Source organism: Adiantum capillus-veneris, chromosome 27, assembly GCF_014529385.1.
Source record: "Adiantum capillus-veneris isolate H3 chromosome 27, ASM1452938v2, whole genome shotgun sequence".
NCBI classification, from domain to species: domain Eukaryota; kingdom Viridiplantae; phylum Streptophyta; class Polypodiopsida; order Polypodiales; family Pteridaceae; genus Adiantum; species Adiantum capillus-veneris.
In genome coordinates this window covers 31,129,582-31,148,096 of record NC_140957.1, presented here as the reverse complement: position 1 = coordinate 31,148,096, position 18,515 = coordinate 31,129,582, and the positions used below count along the sequence as shown (strand labels likewise).

The 18,515-nt window shown below is 45.4% G+C and overlaps 1 protein-coding gene across 1 annotated transcript in view; it reads right to left on the bottom strand.

Annotated features, from left to right (window-relative positions):
* LOC147421729 (zinc ion binding protein) overlaps nucleotides 1-18,515 on the bottom strand; it is a 45,124-nt gene that overhangs the window by 16,243 nt on the left and 10,366 nt on the right. Inside the window, exons 2-3 of the mRNA XM_086503385.1 lie at nucleotides 12,452-12,683; nucleotides 12,166-12,311 (exon numbers count right to left, since the gene is read on the bottom strand). Coding sequence (XP_086359511.1) covers nucleotides 12,166-12,311; nucleotides 12,452-12,683 — 378 coding nt within the window. The remainder of the gene's footprint in view (nucleotides 1-12,165; nucleotides 12,312-12,451; nucleotides 12,684-18,515) is intronic.

Below are 18,515 nucleotides of genomic sequence, written 5' to 3'. Positions count from 1 at the left end.
GCATCTAGATCCAGTCGGGATCTCATCGATGCCCGATTGACTAAGCCCTATTGCAACCATGTCTATTCAAGATCAATTAGATCAAAATGCTAGTCATTTCGTCTGTCAGTTCCTGCACTTAAAAACAAGTCGAGAACAAATCAGTTTCATATTCCGGAATTCCATTTCATAAAGTCATACAACAGAATACTGTCAGCTCTTAGTATCCCTAAAGCTCAAAGAGACATCAGTGACTCTAGTATACAAAAATCAAGGCATCTGTTGACAAAGGAGCGGAGTAACTCCCCTCTTGTGCATCCCACTGCACCATATCTCCAGCCAAGCTGAATTCTGGGTTCCATTTGGAATAGGCTATGCTAAAGCAAAAGCTTCGAGGTAAAGTTTCACAATCTGAGGAGTAGTTGCTAGGTCCTCCTCCTCCATCCACTTCGCATCCAATGCAGGATAGTTCTTGAATTTAAACAAGAACCGCCTTCGGACTTCACCTTTATTCTTTGTGTCCTTTTGTGCCAAAATCTGTTCAAGAACAAGGATCTCCTCGTTTTCTTCCACTTTGGGTTGCTCATCGGGCTCCCCATCGTCAAGCACGTCACCTTTAAAAGGTTTCAAGAGACTCACATGAAATGCATTGTGAATCCTCCAAGTGTCAGGCGGTTTCAGTCGGAAGGAGATATCATTGATCTTTTCAGAGATCTAGAAAGGTCCGTAGTATCTCATACTAAGCTTTGGAAAAAGGCTCTCCTTTCCCTTTTTCTTTCTCAGGCGTGCCTTCTCAAAACATAAGAGCACCCAATCATCCTCCTTCAATTTCAAATCGCGACAATGGCGATCCGCTGCCTTTTTCTGTCGTTCTTGAGATTTTTGCAAAGCCTCGCGGACCTTGGCAAAAGCCGTGTCTAAGTCGCACGTATACGCATCCGCTTCAAAAATCTTATCTTTCGTGCTTAGGAAGGGTGGAACCTTCGTAGCACTTTCAACAATCTCAAATGGCACCTTTCCCCGTCGAAGAGTGTATCGTGTTATTGTAGGCAAATTCCACCAAAGGTAGATACTTTTCCCATTGAGTCTTCTGATCTGAGATATAAGACTTCAATAAATCTAAAACCATTGAATTGGCAATCTCAGATTGCCTGTCAGTCTGCGGGTGGAACGATGACGAGAACTGCAACCGCGTGCCAATGTTCTCTCAAATTGCCTTCCAAAACAAACTCGCAAATCTGGGGTCCTTGTCGGAGACAATCGTCTCAGGCATGCTATGTAGTCTGAAGATCTAGGCCACAAACAATCTCGCTAAGTGATCCGGCTTGATTGTTTTCTTCACTCGAATGAAATGAGCTTGCTTGATAAATCTATCAATAACAGTCCAGATACCATCGTGACCACACTGTGTTCTCGGGAGATAAAAAATGACCAAGGGCGGGTGGGTATGGGATAAGGCTGTAACAATCCCTGTACTTTATGCCTGTCAAACTTGACCTTCTGGCATACCAAGCAACTACGCACAAACTCTTTCACATACTTCTTGAGTCTCGGCCAATAGAAGTATCTCTCTACCCCTTTCATGGTGATAGCAATGCCGCGATGACCCGTAAAAGGTGGACAGTGGCATTCGATCATAACCTTTTCCCTCAACGGCTGTGTAACGCACAACATGGTTTTTCTCATCAAGTAGCCATCTCGAATGGAATATCCCGCTACTGTCTCCCCATCCTGTATCCGTGTGAAAACATCTGCAAAATATATATCTGTGGCATACTAGTCGACCATATCCTTGAAGCTCCTATGATGTATCGTGGAAATAGCCAGAACCAACGGCTTCCGAGACAAAGCATTTGCCACCACATTCTTCTGTCCCTGAACATGGACAATCTGAAAGTGAAACTGTGACAAGATGTTCGCCCACCGCATCTGCTTTTTCGATAGCTGCTTCTGTGACAAGAAGTAGCGCAAACTCTGATGGTCTGTAAAGGCAGTAAAATCTGCTCCGAGTAGGTAATGCCGCCACTGAGCAAGAGCATGGATAACCGCCAAAAGCTCTTTCTCATAAATCTGTGCTGTCATTTCCGGCCTTGAGAACAATCGGCTCTTGTAAGCAAGGACATGGCCTTCTTGCATTAAGACCGCACCCAGACTACGACCACAAGCATCACAATATACTTCAAATGACTTCTGCAAGTCTGGCAAAGTCAAAACTGGTCCCGTCGTCAATTTCTCTTTCAATGTCTGAAAGCCAGTCACCTCTGTGGGTCCCCACGAGAAAGGGACTCCTTTCTGTGTCAAGATATGCAAAAGGGAAGCAACCTCTGCAAACTTTCGAATGAACCGCCTGTAGTACGAACACAATCCCAAAAGCTTCTAACTTCATGGACATTCTTCAAATCGGGCCAATCACGGATAGTCTCTATCTTGGTCGGATCCATTTGCACTCCTGCTGTGCTGACACAATGTGTCCCAAAAAGTGTATCTCTGGTAGGAAAATTTCACTTTTCTTTGCATATATCACTAACTTGTGCTCTCGTAATGCCTGAAAAACCTACAGTAGACAATCTCTATGTTCTGCCTCATTCTTGAAGAAAACAATGATATCGTCAAAGAAAGTGCCAACAAATAGCTTGTACTCTCGAAAAATCCTGTCCATCATCCGGTTAAATGTCGCAGGAGCATTGGTTAAGCCAAAAGGCATCACCATAACCCAAAATCGTCCGAAATGCTGTCTTGTAGAAATCTCCCGGCGCGATTTTGATCTGATGATATCCACTCTTCAAATCAATTCTTCTAAAGCACGAGGATCCCTGTAATCTGTCGAGTATATCATCGATCCTAAGAATCGAAAATCTATTCTTGATGGTAATTTTGTTGAGAGCTCTATAATCGATGCACATTCTCCAAGATCCGTCTTTCTTCAAAACCAACAACATTGGAGAGCAATACGGTGAAGTACTAGGCTGGACAAGACCCTTTTCCAAGAGGTCTTTCACTTGGTTCATAATCTCTTCATTCTGTGCTCGACTCACACGGTAAGGTGGCCGGTTCGGTGGTGTGCCTCCAAGAATCACATCAATGGTATGATCTTCAGGACGAGCAAGTGGTAACTCGCCTAGCAGGCCCTCTGAGAAGCAATCGGCATGAGTGGAGAAGATCTTGGCGTTCTTTATCAAGTTCAGACATATTTGTCCTATCTTCATCACTCAACTCTTCCATAAAGATCGAGTAAACAAACAAATTGGATTTTATTAATTTTGAAATGGCCGAAGCCGATACAATAGGGACAGACTCGCCCTTCAGTTTAATATCAAGTACAATGGTTCTGCCCTTCTTTGTAGTCAATGTTGCTTTCCTTGCCCGATAGTCGACCACGGCGTTGTTCTTGTGGTACCAGGGAATTCCCAAGAGAACATCACAACCTTCCAAAGGCATTATGTAAAAGTCCTCATGCCCCTAATATCCCTCACAATGTAACCGAAGTTTGCCAATGACAGGTGTAATGGCTACATCATTGCCGGGTGCCGCTAGAACTACCTCCGCAAGTGGTCCCATCCAATCGGGAGTGATCTCAAGCCGCGCCGCCAATTCCGGTAAAATGAAGTTTTCCTTGGCTCCTCCATCAAAGAAGATCAGGGCCTCTTGGTCTTTCACTTTGCCCCAAGCTCGGCAAAGTTCTGTAGTCTCGTCATCCCAACCGGGTGCCGCTAGAACAGCCTCCACAAGTGGTCCCATCCGATCGAGAGTGATCTCGAGCCGCGCCACCAATTCCGGTGAAATGAAGTTGGCCTTGGCTCCTCCATCAAAGAAGATCAGGGCCTCTTGGTCTTTCACTTTGCCCCAAGCTCAGCAAAGTTCTGTACTCTCGACCACCGTGCTGTGATCGGTACCCACACAATCTGGAATCAGTCCTGTTTTCATCTTGCCTTTTCTTCCACGTTCCTCAGCTGCCTTGAACTCTCAGGCCTTTCGTCGTCTTTGTCATTCGGTTCGTTCTGTGCCTTTTTAGGGCAATTCGCGGAGATATGTCATGTTTCCCCGCATCCAAAGCACTTCCCCTCCCTAATGAAGCGGGCCCGCTCCTGAGGAGTAAGCTTGGGTCGTGCATCTTTCTTTTTTGAGTTGCTCTTTCTCTTTCTACTTTCATTTGTAGAAGTCTGTACGGCTCTTTGTGTCATGACCTCATTGGTGGGCTAGGTCAGACTGCCAGAGTGAATGGCAAAACCCCTTTTTGCATGAGTCAACAACTCCTGAATAGAAGTTGACTTTTGTTCCAAGCAGTGATCTCGGATCTCTGTAGGTAGACCCAAGGTAAACCGCTCAATCTGTTCTCTGAACGAGATCTTCTTGAATGAAGAGGCGGGTAGAAAAGAGCTCCAGAATCTCTCGCAACAATAAGCGTCCACTGTATCTTTCTTGGTCATCCGAAGATGGTTCCAAGCAGCCCCTATATCTTGTTCATACTCTTGAGTCAGCCAAGAAGAAATAAAAAGCTTCTTAAATTTCAGCCATTTAACTGGCGCAGTTTTGTTTAAAAGAAGCGTGGACCACCAAGTTCGAGCATTCCCTTTAAAGAAAGAGGCAGCTCTCCGAATCTTAGAGTGCTCTGGGTAGCGTCCTCCCGCGAAAGCGATGTCAAACTACTGTACAAAAGACAAAGCCTTCGAAGCATCTCTATATCCCGAAAATGTGTCAAATTTACTTAACTGTCCACCTTCCTTAAACTCTCGGACCTTCTTGCTTTTATCTTCCAGAAAGTCATATTGGTTGTCTTTATAAAAATTCTTCTTCTTTGCATAAAAGTTGTTGTCGTCAAAGTCTGAACTGTCTGTAGACGAGTTCTCTGTAGAACTGTCACTCATTGGGCGAGATTTAGACTTCTTTGCCTTTTTCTTGCCCTTTCGGAAGCGTTGTTTCTTGCTGCGCTTTTTGCCTTTGCGGTCTTCTTCGCTCGAGTCAGATGAGCTAGAAGAACTGTCAGAAGAAGAAGAAGAAGAACTGGGTACTTCTTCAAATCGAACACGCTTCTTCTATTTCTTTGCCTTTTCAAATGTCCACTGATGACCCAAATAACCCGGGAAGTCAATGCCTTTCTTCTGCTTTTTGCCGTGCTTTTTAGCTTTGTTTTGCACGTCAAAAAGTTGAGCAAGCCATGCATCAACCACCTCTTCTAATTCCTTCTCTGAATACTTCTTGTGAGCAGAAGGTTTCTTGAGAGCGGGTTTTGGGGGTGGTGGTGTGGTTTTCTGCCACTGCGCATGCACTTCCTGAAAAGAAGTCTTGCTCATATATTTTGCAAATTTTGGGTCCTTTGCAAAATTGAGCATCATCTTTGTTGCATCGCCGATCAATTGACGACGCTCCATCTCTCCACGCTCCGCCTGAGTAGGCCGACGCGGGCCATACTCCTTGCCGAAATCTTCGTTGTGATCCCTTGCCGCATCTCCGGATGCAGAGGGAGTCGACTGATCCTTGCCTAAAGCCATAGGTGCCGCGGAAAAAAAAATTGGGATCGGATTTCCCGTAGAAGAGAAATCCGCCGTGCTCTGATACCAATGTAACAGACTTGGACACTCCAAGTCAAGAATTCACCGCGACAGCACCAAATAACCACTTCAAAACAGTTCACAGTACACAATTGATTCAACACTGGCTCGACGGAGTTCCGTGCCTAGAGATATTGGCCCCAAAGACTGGCGCCCCTTTCGGTATTTCTTTTTGTATTAATATGAGTTCAAAGTACAAGAGTGCGGGCAGGTGCTCACACTCAGACTCTGCGTCCAGATGCTCTGAGTTGTGAGAGGCCTACCCACTTATTTAAAGAGTACAAGGGATGCCAAAAGCAGTGTCCCAAAAGCTTCTTTAAAAAGCTGCCATAAAAACTACCTCTAAAAGCTTTCAAAAATAAAGCAAAAGCCCTTTTTTCCTCTTTCTCTTGCTTAAGGTTAAAATAAAGCAAGTCACAAGCTAATTCTCTCTCTTTCTGCCAAGACGTAGCCAAAAAGCGTCACCCAAAAGCTGCCAGCGCTGCCTCCACAATCTGCACCGCAAAAAGCGGGCTGCCTTGTCAGCAGGGTGTACGACTTGCCACGTAAGCAGGCTGTCACCGCCAGCCAATCAGCTGGTTAGGGTTAGGGCAGAATTAGGGTTTCAGGTTTTTAGGGTTAGGGTTAGGGTTTCTACAGACCGGGTAGCCACGTCATCACTTTGTGACAGCATCCGTGAAAAGATAAGCATGGTCTAGATGTGATTGCTAAATAAGTTATAATGATCATGATTCATATCCAATATCTCGACGGGGATAATGATGTCAACGTGATGTTGACTGTTCAATGACCCATGTCTTTGTGCAAGTGTCTGGTGCATGTGTGCATAGAGTCAATGTCTATTGAGCTAGTTTCTGTCCTTTGTTGTTTTGCAGACGTAATGGAGGGCGAATAATCTTCTTTCAAGGGGGGGTATGTCACAAATTGTTATGATGTGGCAACTTTGGACATTTGTATTGCTATTCATTTCTCGCTTGGGTGTCCAAGCCTGTTTCAAACGGTTTGTTTTGTTGGCGTTTTGAGGCGCTAGGCAACAGCAAGTCTCCACAGTGCAAGAGTATTCTCTATTGCAACGAGCCTGTTTCAAGCGGTCTGTTTTGTTGGCGTTTTGAGACACTAGGTGAAAGCTAGTCTCCAGCATTGCCAGAGGGTTGTCTACCGCAACAAGTGGCCTCTAGCAACCACCGTGAACCAAGTTCAAACATGATTTTGGATTGGGATCGACTAGTACTGAATTAGCAACCTCAGTACTTACGAAATTGCTAGAGGAGAACGAGATGGCAGCCACGGAACTGTGCTTGTAAATCACGAATAAAAAGCTGGATTTCGATGATCCCAGCTACTTTCTTACTGAGAAGGAAGTTGCCTTGGTCTCCAAGGGCAAGGTTCGAGGTTCAAGAAAGGACGAAGGCAAAGGCAAGCTTGACAAGGACGGCAGAGCTAGTAATTCCACCCAAGAGAGCAACATGGCGCACGTGGCAACAGCCACAATGCCCTTCATTCCAACTTTCTAACCCAGTAGCGGTTGCTATAACATGCTTCAGCCAAAGAGAGGCACATGAGCGGCAGAAAGGGGAAAAAGTAGCTTCCAATACTTGATTTGGACCCTTGTGTCGGTGTTCAAGGCACATTGCATTTAGCAAGGAACCAACACAATGTATACAAAACACTATGGATGTGCTGCAGACAATATATTGTTGTTGGCTGGATTATGGACAGGGTGTGTTCCAAAGTTCATAATCTTGTAAAATCTTGGACGTGATGTGTTCACAGTTCGTGAATGGCAATTTTTGAACATAGTGTGGTTTATAATTCAACCTTCTATGAGGCAACCGGTGTTCAAAACGGCATTCTTTCAGGTGACAAGTAGGTGGTTGCAAATCCCATGTGAATCTAGTAGTAGACGTAGTACCGAGTGTGCTTGGTAGCTTCTTCATCAACTTGGTCTTCCTACCTATGTCCACTATGAGCTCCAGGGGAGGATGTTAAAGTTTATGCATATCAAGTGAATGCCCAATGTGGTCCCATTAGTTCTTTGTCTTTAGGTACTACTTGGGGGTCCTTAAGTAGACCCCCCCCCCGCCCAAGTAGCTAATATAAAGGCACCTCAACCCCCATTGTATGTTAATCTAATTCGTTGCCGTGTTGGTAGATTATGAGCAACTTTCTCTCTTTCTCGAGTGTATTCTCTCCCTAATTGTTTGCTCTCAACGTCCACTTTGACAGCCCTCGGGTGTTTCCCAAGTGCTTGAGGAGAGTGGGAGGGCTCAAATGCCCCCCAGTGCCATGAAAGTGTGTGTGGTATGTGCACGCGTGTAGAATGTATGTGAATGTATGTGTTCTAGTGTGTATGTATGTGTGCCCACATAGGGCAATGTGTGTGCGTGTAGTCTTGAATTAAGAGAGAGAGAGAGAGAGAGAGAGAGAGAGAGAGAGAGAGAGAGAGAGAGAGAGATGAAATGAAATGTTATATTAACGTCTTCAAACGGCCAAAATGACCTATGAGACCAATGTGTTACAAAATGGTGAATCTAATACCATGTCTAGGTACAAAAGAACTAGTACTACTACTAGAATCCATCCTCATCTGCACTCTGGATATCAAGAGAGTACGGCTCGAATCCTCTATTGTAGTCTCCGTTAATGCTGTGTGGCCCCTCTCTTGAATCGTGGCCGTCTAGATCTCCGTAGCTCCAGTGCTTGGTCGATGAGAGTGTCGGTAGTGGTCGAATGAGTGTGGGCCGAGCTCTGCAATGATGGCTGCTCCTCTGGCTGGCCCATATCTAGTGAAAAGAAATCTGTAATCTGTCTCTGGGACTATCTCTCTCTCTCTCTCTCTCTCTCTCCCCAATAAAGTGTCTCTGTGTAACTCAAGTAGATATAGCCCAAGACATATATGATCCTCATAACTAATGACACTAGAGAAAGGACCGAAACCCTCCCTGAATAAGCAATGGAAACGACCCTGTATCTCATAGTACACTGTGCAATGACATGTAATGTAGCTCTGTCTCTCTGGCTCTAACTGGCATAAGCGGCATATCCTGCTATCTGCTGATCCCTCTAAATCTACCAATCTCAATCTCCAGCTGATGTGAGGATGTGCGTATCTGACCAAAGGCACACCGCAAACCATGAGACATGTGTGTGTCCATGTAGCTGGGTCGAATCACAAACCGATCTCCAGTGAGGTGGAGAAGATCTATAGAAATCCATCTTCACCCCAACTCCTATGGCGGCTCTATCCATGTCCTCCTGGCATCCAGCTGGATCAGATCCTGACGAATGAGTCTGGTAATCTCCACCCGTGTAAGAGACATCGAGGGTGCCTGAAGAGAGTACTAGAAAGGGGGCAGCCTATCCATGGTGAAACCATGCGTCGTGAAACCATGATGTCATTTGTGCATACGAGTATAAAGTGTCCCCTTGAAGAGCTAACTGTCTGGAAGACTCAAGGGCCACTCTAGCATATCTGTCTCTAGTAGTATCCCACAAGCTGTGCACAAAGGAGACTGATTTGGTAAGCGCCTCAATCTCCATAGGAGGGGCAACTAGCTCTGCTCGAATGATAGCCTGGGGTACAGAGGCCTTGGCTCTGCTCAATCGAGAGATCATAGATACCAAGGGCCTCTCCGTACGTCTCCAACCATCCTGGCCTACAAAAGGTCCCCCATGTCTGCACCTCATACAACATAGCTGAGGCTACTAAGGTATCAAAGAGCCATAATCTTGTCCGAGGTTCCTGGAACTGAACCTGCGAACACATCCTCTCCAAGCCTCCCAAGGCCGCAAAAGCTCTAGTCAGTCTACTCTCTGCTGCTCTCCCCAAAGAAAACCTCGGCCCAGTGAAGACAACCCCAAGGTCAGTGTATGCATCTGTATACTCTACAATCTCTTGATCATACGTGAAAGTCGGTGTTGATCTCCTGATCCACTGTGGTGTGGTGTTAAACACCATAACCTTGGTTTTACCAAGGTTTACAGACAATCCACTATCCTCTGCAAATTTCTGTAATGCATCCAACTGTCATTGCATACCCTCTGGTGAGTCAGAGATCAACACAATATCATCAGCATATAACAACAATGGGATCCACGTCCCTGCCAGCTGGGCACCTCTATCACCCTCTCTGTCAATGTAATCAGACACCTCATCAACATACATACCAAATAGAGTAGGAGACAATGGCAACCCTGTTTCACCCCAATGGTGGAGTGAACTAAATCAGATATCCCCTCCGAAGCGCGTACATGTCCCATCACTGATCTGTATAGAGCCATAATCCCCCAAATCAACACTATGGGCACCCCCATCTCCTGCAATCTGAACATCAATCGAGCTCTCGGTACCATGTCAAATGCTTTGCAAAAATCCACAAAGCTACAATAAATCCGTCTCCCATGTGACATGCCCTCCTCAATGATGGCTCTAAGTGTCAGAATATGATCAAGAGTGGAGAAACCCCTCTTGAAACCGGCCTGGCCCTTCGTACACCCTCACCCTCTGCCCAATTACTCAACTGCTGCTCAAGAATGGATGTATACAACCGTGCCAATGTTTGCCCAACCATAGTAGTGCGGTAATTCCCAGGCTCTGTAGGATCACCTGCTTTGAAGATAGGCACAATTGTAGACAATCTCCAAGTCTCAGGTAACCCCTCACACATAGCACGATTGAACAACACTACAAGAACCTCTACCAACATATCTCTAGCATGTGTAAAGTGCTTTGCTGCTAGACCATCATTAATCATATGCCCTGCTGGTCCTCATCCTATCAATGGCTCTCTTTACAATCTCAGTGGTAAAGAAGGTGCTGGTAGGTGGGCATGGCTCTTAGGATCTGGAAGGGGGTCTTGTCCAGGAACCGTATATAACGATGAGGCATACTGGCCCCACACATCAGGAGAAGTAATCAATGGGGGAGGGGAGTGCTCATGAAAGGATCGCCATGCCTCTCTTTGAGTCTCTACTCAAGAACAACTGATACAAGTCTCGCTCCATCTAGGCCAAGAAAGCTCGTTTCTTCTGTCACACAAGGCGTCGGGAAGTAATCTGAGATTGTCTGTAGGTGATGACTCCTATAAGAAGATTCCTCTGAAGTTGGGCTCTCATCTCTCTGCACTCCTCATCATACCAACTATTTTGGGGCATGCTCCTAGAATATCACCTCCAACCCGGCTGAGTGTGTGGGTATACCTCTGATGCTGCACCATGCAGTGTCTCAGTCAGTAAAGTGGTACACTCCTCCACTGAGAGGCCAGGACCACCTGTGCATAGACGGCTATAGATCTCCTCTGTATAAACTGAGTCGGTCTCTGGTGTAAATGTATAACGAGTATGTAACCTACCTCCTGATGTCTGGGATGTACTATACTGAAATGAAACAGAAAATGTTAAAAGTGCATGATCCACTGCTACGTCCACTCATCTGGCTCCCACTATGAAATCCTGAATACAAGAAATAAAGCTAGACTATGCCATAATATAGTCCACTGTACTGGCCCCGTGTCTATGTGGAAAGCATGTGAAACCGGTTGCTTCTTGAGAGTAGGCCTCTTTCTCAAGAATTCCTTCTTCTCTTCCAAGGAGGGGAAGCGCAGTATGAGAGCTCTCCCTTTTGAAGATTCTCTCAAGCCATCACTCTTCTTGCCCACTCTCCATGCCTTTGTGTGTGCAGGCTTGTCCACCCCCATCATGGATGTGAGGCTTGTGACCTCTTTTTCCACATTGTTTATGTCCTTGAGGCCGATTACCCTCACATGTAGAGCTCGCATCCTCCTCCTTTGTTCCTCTTCGAGGGTCATGTTAATAAGAGTGGGTGTACAAGGAGCTTCCTTACCTTTCCCTTTCTTGGCAACCTCAATCAATCCATTTTTCGGCCTCCTCTACTTTCTTTTGTGCTGCGGAGATGACCGCAACCCATGACTTCTTCTCCTCACCTTCCTTGATAACCCATATTTCTTCTCTCATGGTATTCAATTCTTCCATCATGGATGGCTGAATTTCGCCTTCTTTGAGCTGCCCACTTTTTGCTTGTAGATTTCGGATGATGGAATCTTGGATGACCACTTTCTCCTCGAGCGAAGCGATCCTCCTACACGTCATCTCTTTCTTCGGTCCATCTTTGAAGAATAGTGCCCCTCTCCTTTCTCCACTCTTCAACTTCGTTTCTCCATTCTCTCAGCAAAGAAAAAGTGGCGAAACCCTAAAAACAGTGAGAGACCCATGTGTGTGTGTGTGTGTGTGTGTGTGTGTGTGTGTGTGTGTGAAAGAGAGAGAGAGAGAGAGAGAGAGAGAGAGAGAGAGAGAGGCAAGACTTGCAACACTTGCATAGAAATCAATTTGCACAAGCCATACAAAGGGGGAAAACCTGCATATGCATTGTCTGCCTTGTACATAGGGCTGCCCGACAGCACACATTAGGAAGCCTATGACAGGACCAAAAGTACTGAGGAGAGGGATCTCTTTGTGAACTTACAAAGATGATTTTTAACACTATTCGGACGGAGTGTACCTATTTTTCTTGAATCAAATAGCAAGGTAAACGACCGTTTTCGTCTCAGCTAGAAATTCTTCCATAGCAAAGAGGAAAACAAAAAATTCTGAATTACAGCTAAAATCAATAGATGTATACCTGCAATCGCCAAGCATACCAAGTACAGCTCCCAACTGTGAGCAAACTTCAGGAGTAGGTCCATGTCTTTCAAGTTCTTCCTTGATGTCAGCTTTACAAAGGTTCAATCTTGAACTTGCACTTTCCACATTCTGAGCTTGAAATGCCTGAAAATATCATTCATCTAAAAAGTTATAAACAGCCTATAAACCAGCAATACAATGTCAAAGGTGCTAAGATCAATGGACAATCATAAACCAGAAAGAATATAAGAATATCCAAAATGAGAAATGTATTCATATGTTACCCGCATGGCTTGCTGTACAAGGAATGATCCTCTTGCCAAAGACACATCCTCATAAGTCACACTATCTGTATCTCTCTGTGCGCCACTTTCGTTGCCTTGTGGAATTGACCTCTTCACTCTAGCATGGCCCTCTATAAATTGATCCACCTGTGTTTGGAGTTCATCATCAGCTGCAAGACTCTCAATGCCAGCCCCACACAACGGGCAATCTCCAAATCGAGAGATGCAAAATCTGTGTAAACAGCAAAAAAGCATCTTAATAAAGCCAAAACACCAGCCAAGAACTTTTGAGAGTCTTGAAAATAAACGTAAGGTGGACTGAACTCACATTTAAACTGTAACATAACCACCTGCATATGGTAAAACAAAGCATACAGAGATCCAAAACCAACAAGACGTAGAGCAAAACATTTAGACCAAGAGGAAAGTAAGCACCTTTAAAAACATCCCTCTAATCGTCCAGGAGCGATAGCCTTGCCAAAGTAAAGATGGCCTTCCACCTGTAGAAGGGGATAATCATAGATGGCATCTAACCGCCTCAGGTGTAGTCAGTAGTCGGTGTTGACTAGGAGGCTAGACTTGAGTAGCTTTTCGGTGGCTCCTCAGGTAGGCAAAGATCACAGGAAGAGAAGGATAGAGGAGTAGAACCCAAGATAAGGAAGCGCAAGACGAAGGCAGATGGAGGTTCCTAGAGTTATACAGGTGCACGAGAGAGGGCACAACCAATTGCCATATGACCCATCCACCCGCTAAGTGGCCCTAACAAAATGATGATCCTTAGCCCAATGAGAAAAAACACTCCAAGAAAATTTCAGACCTTGCATAAAAAGTACTGAGATGAAACAAGGAGGATTTGACACCACCCTGATATTGGAAGTATGATCTCCATCTGTAGGTACCTTAACCCCACCCAGCACGTCTTAAAACTCCTCCCAACCTCCTAAATATATAGCCCAAACTTTGGGACAAGCCTAGTAACCTGACTGTTACCGCAGTCCCTCCTCCCAGTCTAGAAAGGTCCATACCGGGACTCCATCTATGTAAAATGGCCTTGTTAACATGAACGGTACAATGTGCAAGAACAGAATCCAGCTACTCAAATGACAAATTGTCACAAAATGATGACATTGCATGTCCACCCATAAATTGACAGACTTACAAGATTATAAGTTGTTCCAACTTATTGTTAGATTCTTCATCTCCATATGCTTTGCACACTGCCTACAGGTTTCACACACACCACGTGCACTGGCCCTTGGTTGTGGGTTGGCCACCCGTACACCTGCTAAACAGGGATCTTCAAGCACATTTAGGGTTTTGCTCAGCACTTTGCCCAGCCGGACTTGTTCTAATCCTTTGCCATTTTTTCCTCATTTATGGGTTTTTTGTGCATGCTTGTTGGGGCTTCTGGTCTGCCCTACCTACTCCCTATTCTCCTATATATAGGGGGGGGGGATGCACTCTCCCATTCATCTTGCCATCTTGTCTTGTACACAAGAGTTTTGCCATCTGGAGTTATTAGGGCTTGCCAGCCTTTTCCATCTGTCTCTTGTGTGTCCATCGCCATTCTCTCTCTCTCTCTCTCTCTCTCTCTCTCTCTCTCTCTCTCTCTCTCTCTCTCACGTGACACATCCAACCCTATGTATCCGTGGACAAGCTACAGCATGACCAGGGTTCAGTCAGTCAAGTCAGTCTAGGATAGGAAGTAATCTGGCACTTTTGTGAGTCTGTTCGCAGACCGTGCATCCCCAGACACGTAGAGTAGATGCATATCCTCCGGTTGCACATAGCATGATCATCAGATTTCCATCAGAACCCATCACGAGCATTTTTACAGTGCATAGACCTATTTTCCCTATTTTTGACAATTTTCACTTATTATTTTTAAGTGACTTTTGTTGGAAAGTAGGTAGGGCAATTTTCCTAAGTTGTATAAATAGAAACCTAGCGCTAGCACTTTCTGGCAGAAGAGGCGGCAGGAGCATTGCTCACAGGCAACTTTTCAGCAGGACCCCAAAGATCTCTAGAGTTTTTGCACCACAGCATAAGAGCTAGAGCTTTTTGGACAAGTACGCAGATCAGCCAACGTTTTTGCATCTGCATCAGTCTGGCAACAAAACCACAGTAGATCAGCCCCAGTGTTAGCAAATTCCCACCGCAGGAAGATTTTCAGCCCTAGCGTTTTTGCATCAACCTGAGACCATCAGCGTTTTTGCAGATCTTCGCGACAAGACCTCAGTTAGCATCAGCGTTTTCAGTTTTCAGCAGTAGAACCCCCAAACCTCGCAGATCTCACCTTCTCGTACCAGATCCTCACCGCACGGTCAGATCCATCGAAGTTTGCTGCTTCAGCCCGGAAAACGCAGATTTCAGCATCTGCGTTTTCAGCGCGTCGTAGTCGCATCGTCGTCATTGGCATCGTCACCGACATAGATTCAGAATTCAGCAGATAAAGATTTGCAGATTTCAGCCATTAGCATTCTCAGATTTCAGCCCGTCTCGTCGTTGTCCTCATCGTCGTCGACATCGTCGGCAAGTCCAAGCATTGTAGAGATTTGTGCAATCATAAGTAGACCGCTCTCGCCATAGAGAGTGGGGCCTTCGGAGGAGGGTTTGACAACATTCTGATGTCGTATTCTCTTCTCTCTCTCTCTCTCTCTCTCTCTCTCTCTCTCTCTCTCTCTCATGCACCTTCATTCACAATGCTCATCACTTTGTTTGTGTCCATTGCACTCTCTCACTGAAGGAACGGAAGGCTCTCCCTTCCTTAAGTAAAAAGAACCCTTGAGCACAGTTCGGAGCACTCATCTTGAGCAAAGTTCAACATTCATTCCGCTACACCTTACATTGGTATCAGAGCTTTGGCAAAGTTCTGTATCACTCAAGGAAAAAACCAAAAGAACCACATAATTTTTTTTGCTTGTTGTGGTCGCACGTAACCCAAGACTTCTTGGGCATGTCGATTCCTAATCGTGTTTTTGAAGAGTGACAAGAAACCCAAGAAAGAAGAGCTTGTCAAGCCTCCCCCTGTGCCTCTTTTCACTCATTGAGAGCGGACCGTGCACTTAACAGCCGGCCAATTGACGTAAGGTGGGAAAAAGCAACCTTGGTGTGAGCGCAAGGCCGCCAAGGGGTGCGCCTGCGGGAAAGAGCAGAACTCGGCTGAAGAGAAGATCCTTCTCTAACACAGATTGCAAGCGAAAGAAGAACCTCAAGAACCTCAAGACCCGCAAGAACCTCAAGAACTCAAGAACCCCAAGAGCCAAGAACCTAGAACCCAAGTTCCTCGTGAACTTAAGAACCCAAGACCACAGGAACCCAAGACTTCAGTGGATGGTCATCACTCGAAGCGGAATGGATACTTCACTTGGAGGTGATGAGCATGAGAGAGGCGAAGAATTTTCCCCACCAAGAGCTTTTTCTAACCCTCCCCCTTCCCCATCTACGCCAAGGATTGCACTAAGTCCTATGGAGGAGTTGGAGAAGATGTTTATGGACAACAAGTTAGAACGTGAAGCAAGGAAGTTAGAACGCGAAGCAAGAAAAGTAGACATTGATCGTAAGTACGAAGAAAGAATGGCAACCATAGAGCATGAGCACGAGCAAGCACGCTTGGAAGCCAAAGAAAGACAAGCAGAATTTGATCGCGAGAACAAAGCACGAAAAGACAAGAGCGACCAACACACATGAAAGAGTTCTTGCGACTCTTTTCAATTCTGCAGGTGCCGTTTGAACAGGATCAGGAGAGGAAGACTCTCTCCGTCTCTTCTTCTCCAAAGCAAGACACACAGGATTTGCATGATGAATTTCTTGATAATGATAAGCATGATGATTTGAATGACAATGACAAGCATGATGATTTGCATGATGATCACGATGTGATTTTTCACAAGCATGATGATTTGTATGATCAAGACGTGATTGTTCACAAGGATGATGGTTTAGTTTATGCTTTTTCTAGCGAAGCTAACCTCGTTGCAGATTCGATCAATCACGAAGAATCGATCTTGGCTTTCGCGTCGATGTCCACAGCACCCCCCCAGGCAGATTCGATCAAACACGACGCACTGATCTTGGCTCTCGAGCCTAGGTCCAAAGAATCCTTACAAGAAGTACCATGTGTTTGAATGATTCGTCAGCACGCATTGTTCGAGTGTTTCATTCGTGATCGTTTCCTGTATTTTAATCAACGTCTTTATGTGATCCCTTTTCCTAGGCATGACATATTGTACGTTGAGCACGTTTCACTCATGAATGAGCACAGATGTATGCGGATTATTCATGAAAAGCTGAGAAGTATGCATTCAAGGAAGTCACATTCCATGTCTCTTCCTTGGCACGACACAGTTGTAGAAAGAGCACAAGAAAGTATGAGCACCAAGCATGGGCATTTCCGTTGTGATTTGCCAAAGTTGATTGATTTAGATCAGAAAGACACTATTCGATCTCATTGTTTGCGTGTGTGTGGTGAACGGTTGGCACTCCGTCTATTTGTTCATCTATATTGCATGCACAGTCTTTGAGGCAAATGAGATTTTTTCAAGTCACTTTACATGGAATAGGTATGTTCATGTTTTTGTGTTGGAAGTGGTTTCAGGAATTTTCAGCCTTGGAGATTCTTGAAGAAGGTGGACCTACGTCCCTAGACAAAGTTGAAGCATTGAAGGAGCTACAGAAGACTGTCACTTTCGACGCGGCCCAAAGAAGCAAGCATTGCAGACCTTTATGAAGTTCAAGTATCGCATGACCCAGACATCAGAGTGGGCCGGCGAAGAGTCCTTTCCAGGATTCTGGATGTTATTGGCGATCTCCCTCGACGCCATACAATTCGGTACCAGTATCTCACTTTGAAAAGGAGGGGATGTCACGTGACACATCCAACCCTTTGTGTCCGTGGACAAGCTACAGCATGACCGGAGTTCAGTCAGTCAAGCCAGTCTAGGATAGGAAGTAATCTAGCACTTTTGTGAGTCTGTTCGCAGACTGTGCATGCCGAGACATGTAGAGTAGATGCATATCCTCCGGTTGCACAATGCACATAGCATGATCATCAGATTTCCATCAGAACCCATCAGGAGCATTTTTACAGTGCATAGACCTATTTTCCTATATTTGACAATTTTCACTTATTATTTTTAAGTGACTTTTGTTGGAAAGTAGGTAGGGCAATTTTGCTAAGTTGTATAAATAGAAACCTAGCGCTAGCACTTTCTGGCAGAAGAGGCAGCAGAAGCATTGCTCACATGCAACTTCTCAGTAGGACCCCAAAGATCTCTGGCGTTTTTGCACCACAGCATAAGAGCTAGCGTTTTTTGGACAAGTACCCAGATCAGCCAGTGTTTTTGCATCTGCATCAGGCTGGCGACAGAACCACAGCAGATCAACAACGTTAGCAGATTCCCACCGCAGGAAGATTTTCAGCCCTAGCGTTTTTGCATCAACCCGAGACCATCAGCGTTTTTGCACATCTTCGCGACAAGACCTTAGTTAGCATCAACGTTTTCATTTCAGCAGTCAGCACCCGCAGTAGAACCCCCGAACCTTGTAGATCTCACCTTCCCGTAGAAGCAGATCCTCGCCGCACGATCAGATCCATCGAAGTTTGCAGATTCAGCCCGGAAAACACATATTTCAGCATCTGCGTTTTCAGCACGTCGTCGTCATCGGCATTGTCGCCGACATAGATTCAGAATTCAGCAGATAAAGATTTGCAGATTTCAACCATTAGCATTCTCAAATTTCAACCCGTCTCGTCGTCCTCCTCATAGTTGTCGACATCGTCGGCGACTCCAAGCATTGTAGAGATTTGTGCAATCATAAGTAGACCGCTCTCGCCATAGAGAGTGGGGCCTTCGGAAGAGAGTTTGACAACATTCTGGTGTCGTATTCTCTTCTCTCTCTCTCTCTCTCTCTCTCTCTCTCTCTCTCTCAGTCTCATGCACCTTCATTCACAGTGCTCATCACTTTGTTTGTGTCCATTGCACTCTCTCACTGAAGGAACGGAAGGCTCTCCCTTCCATAAGTAAAAGGAACCCTTGAGCACAGTTCGGAGCACTCATCTTGA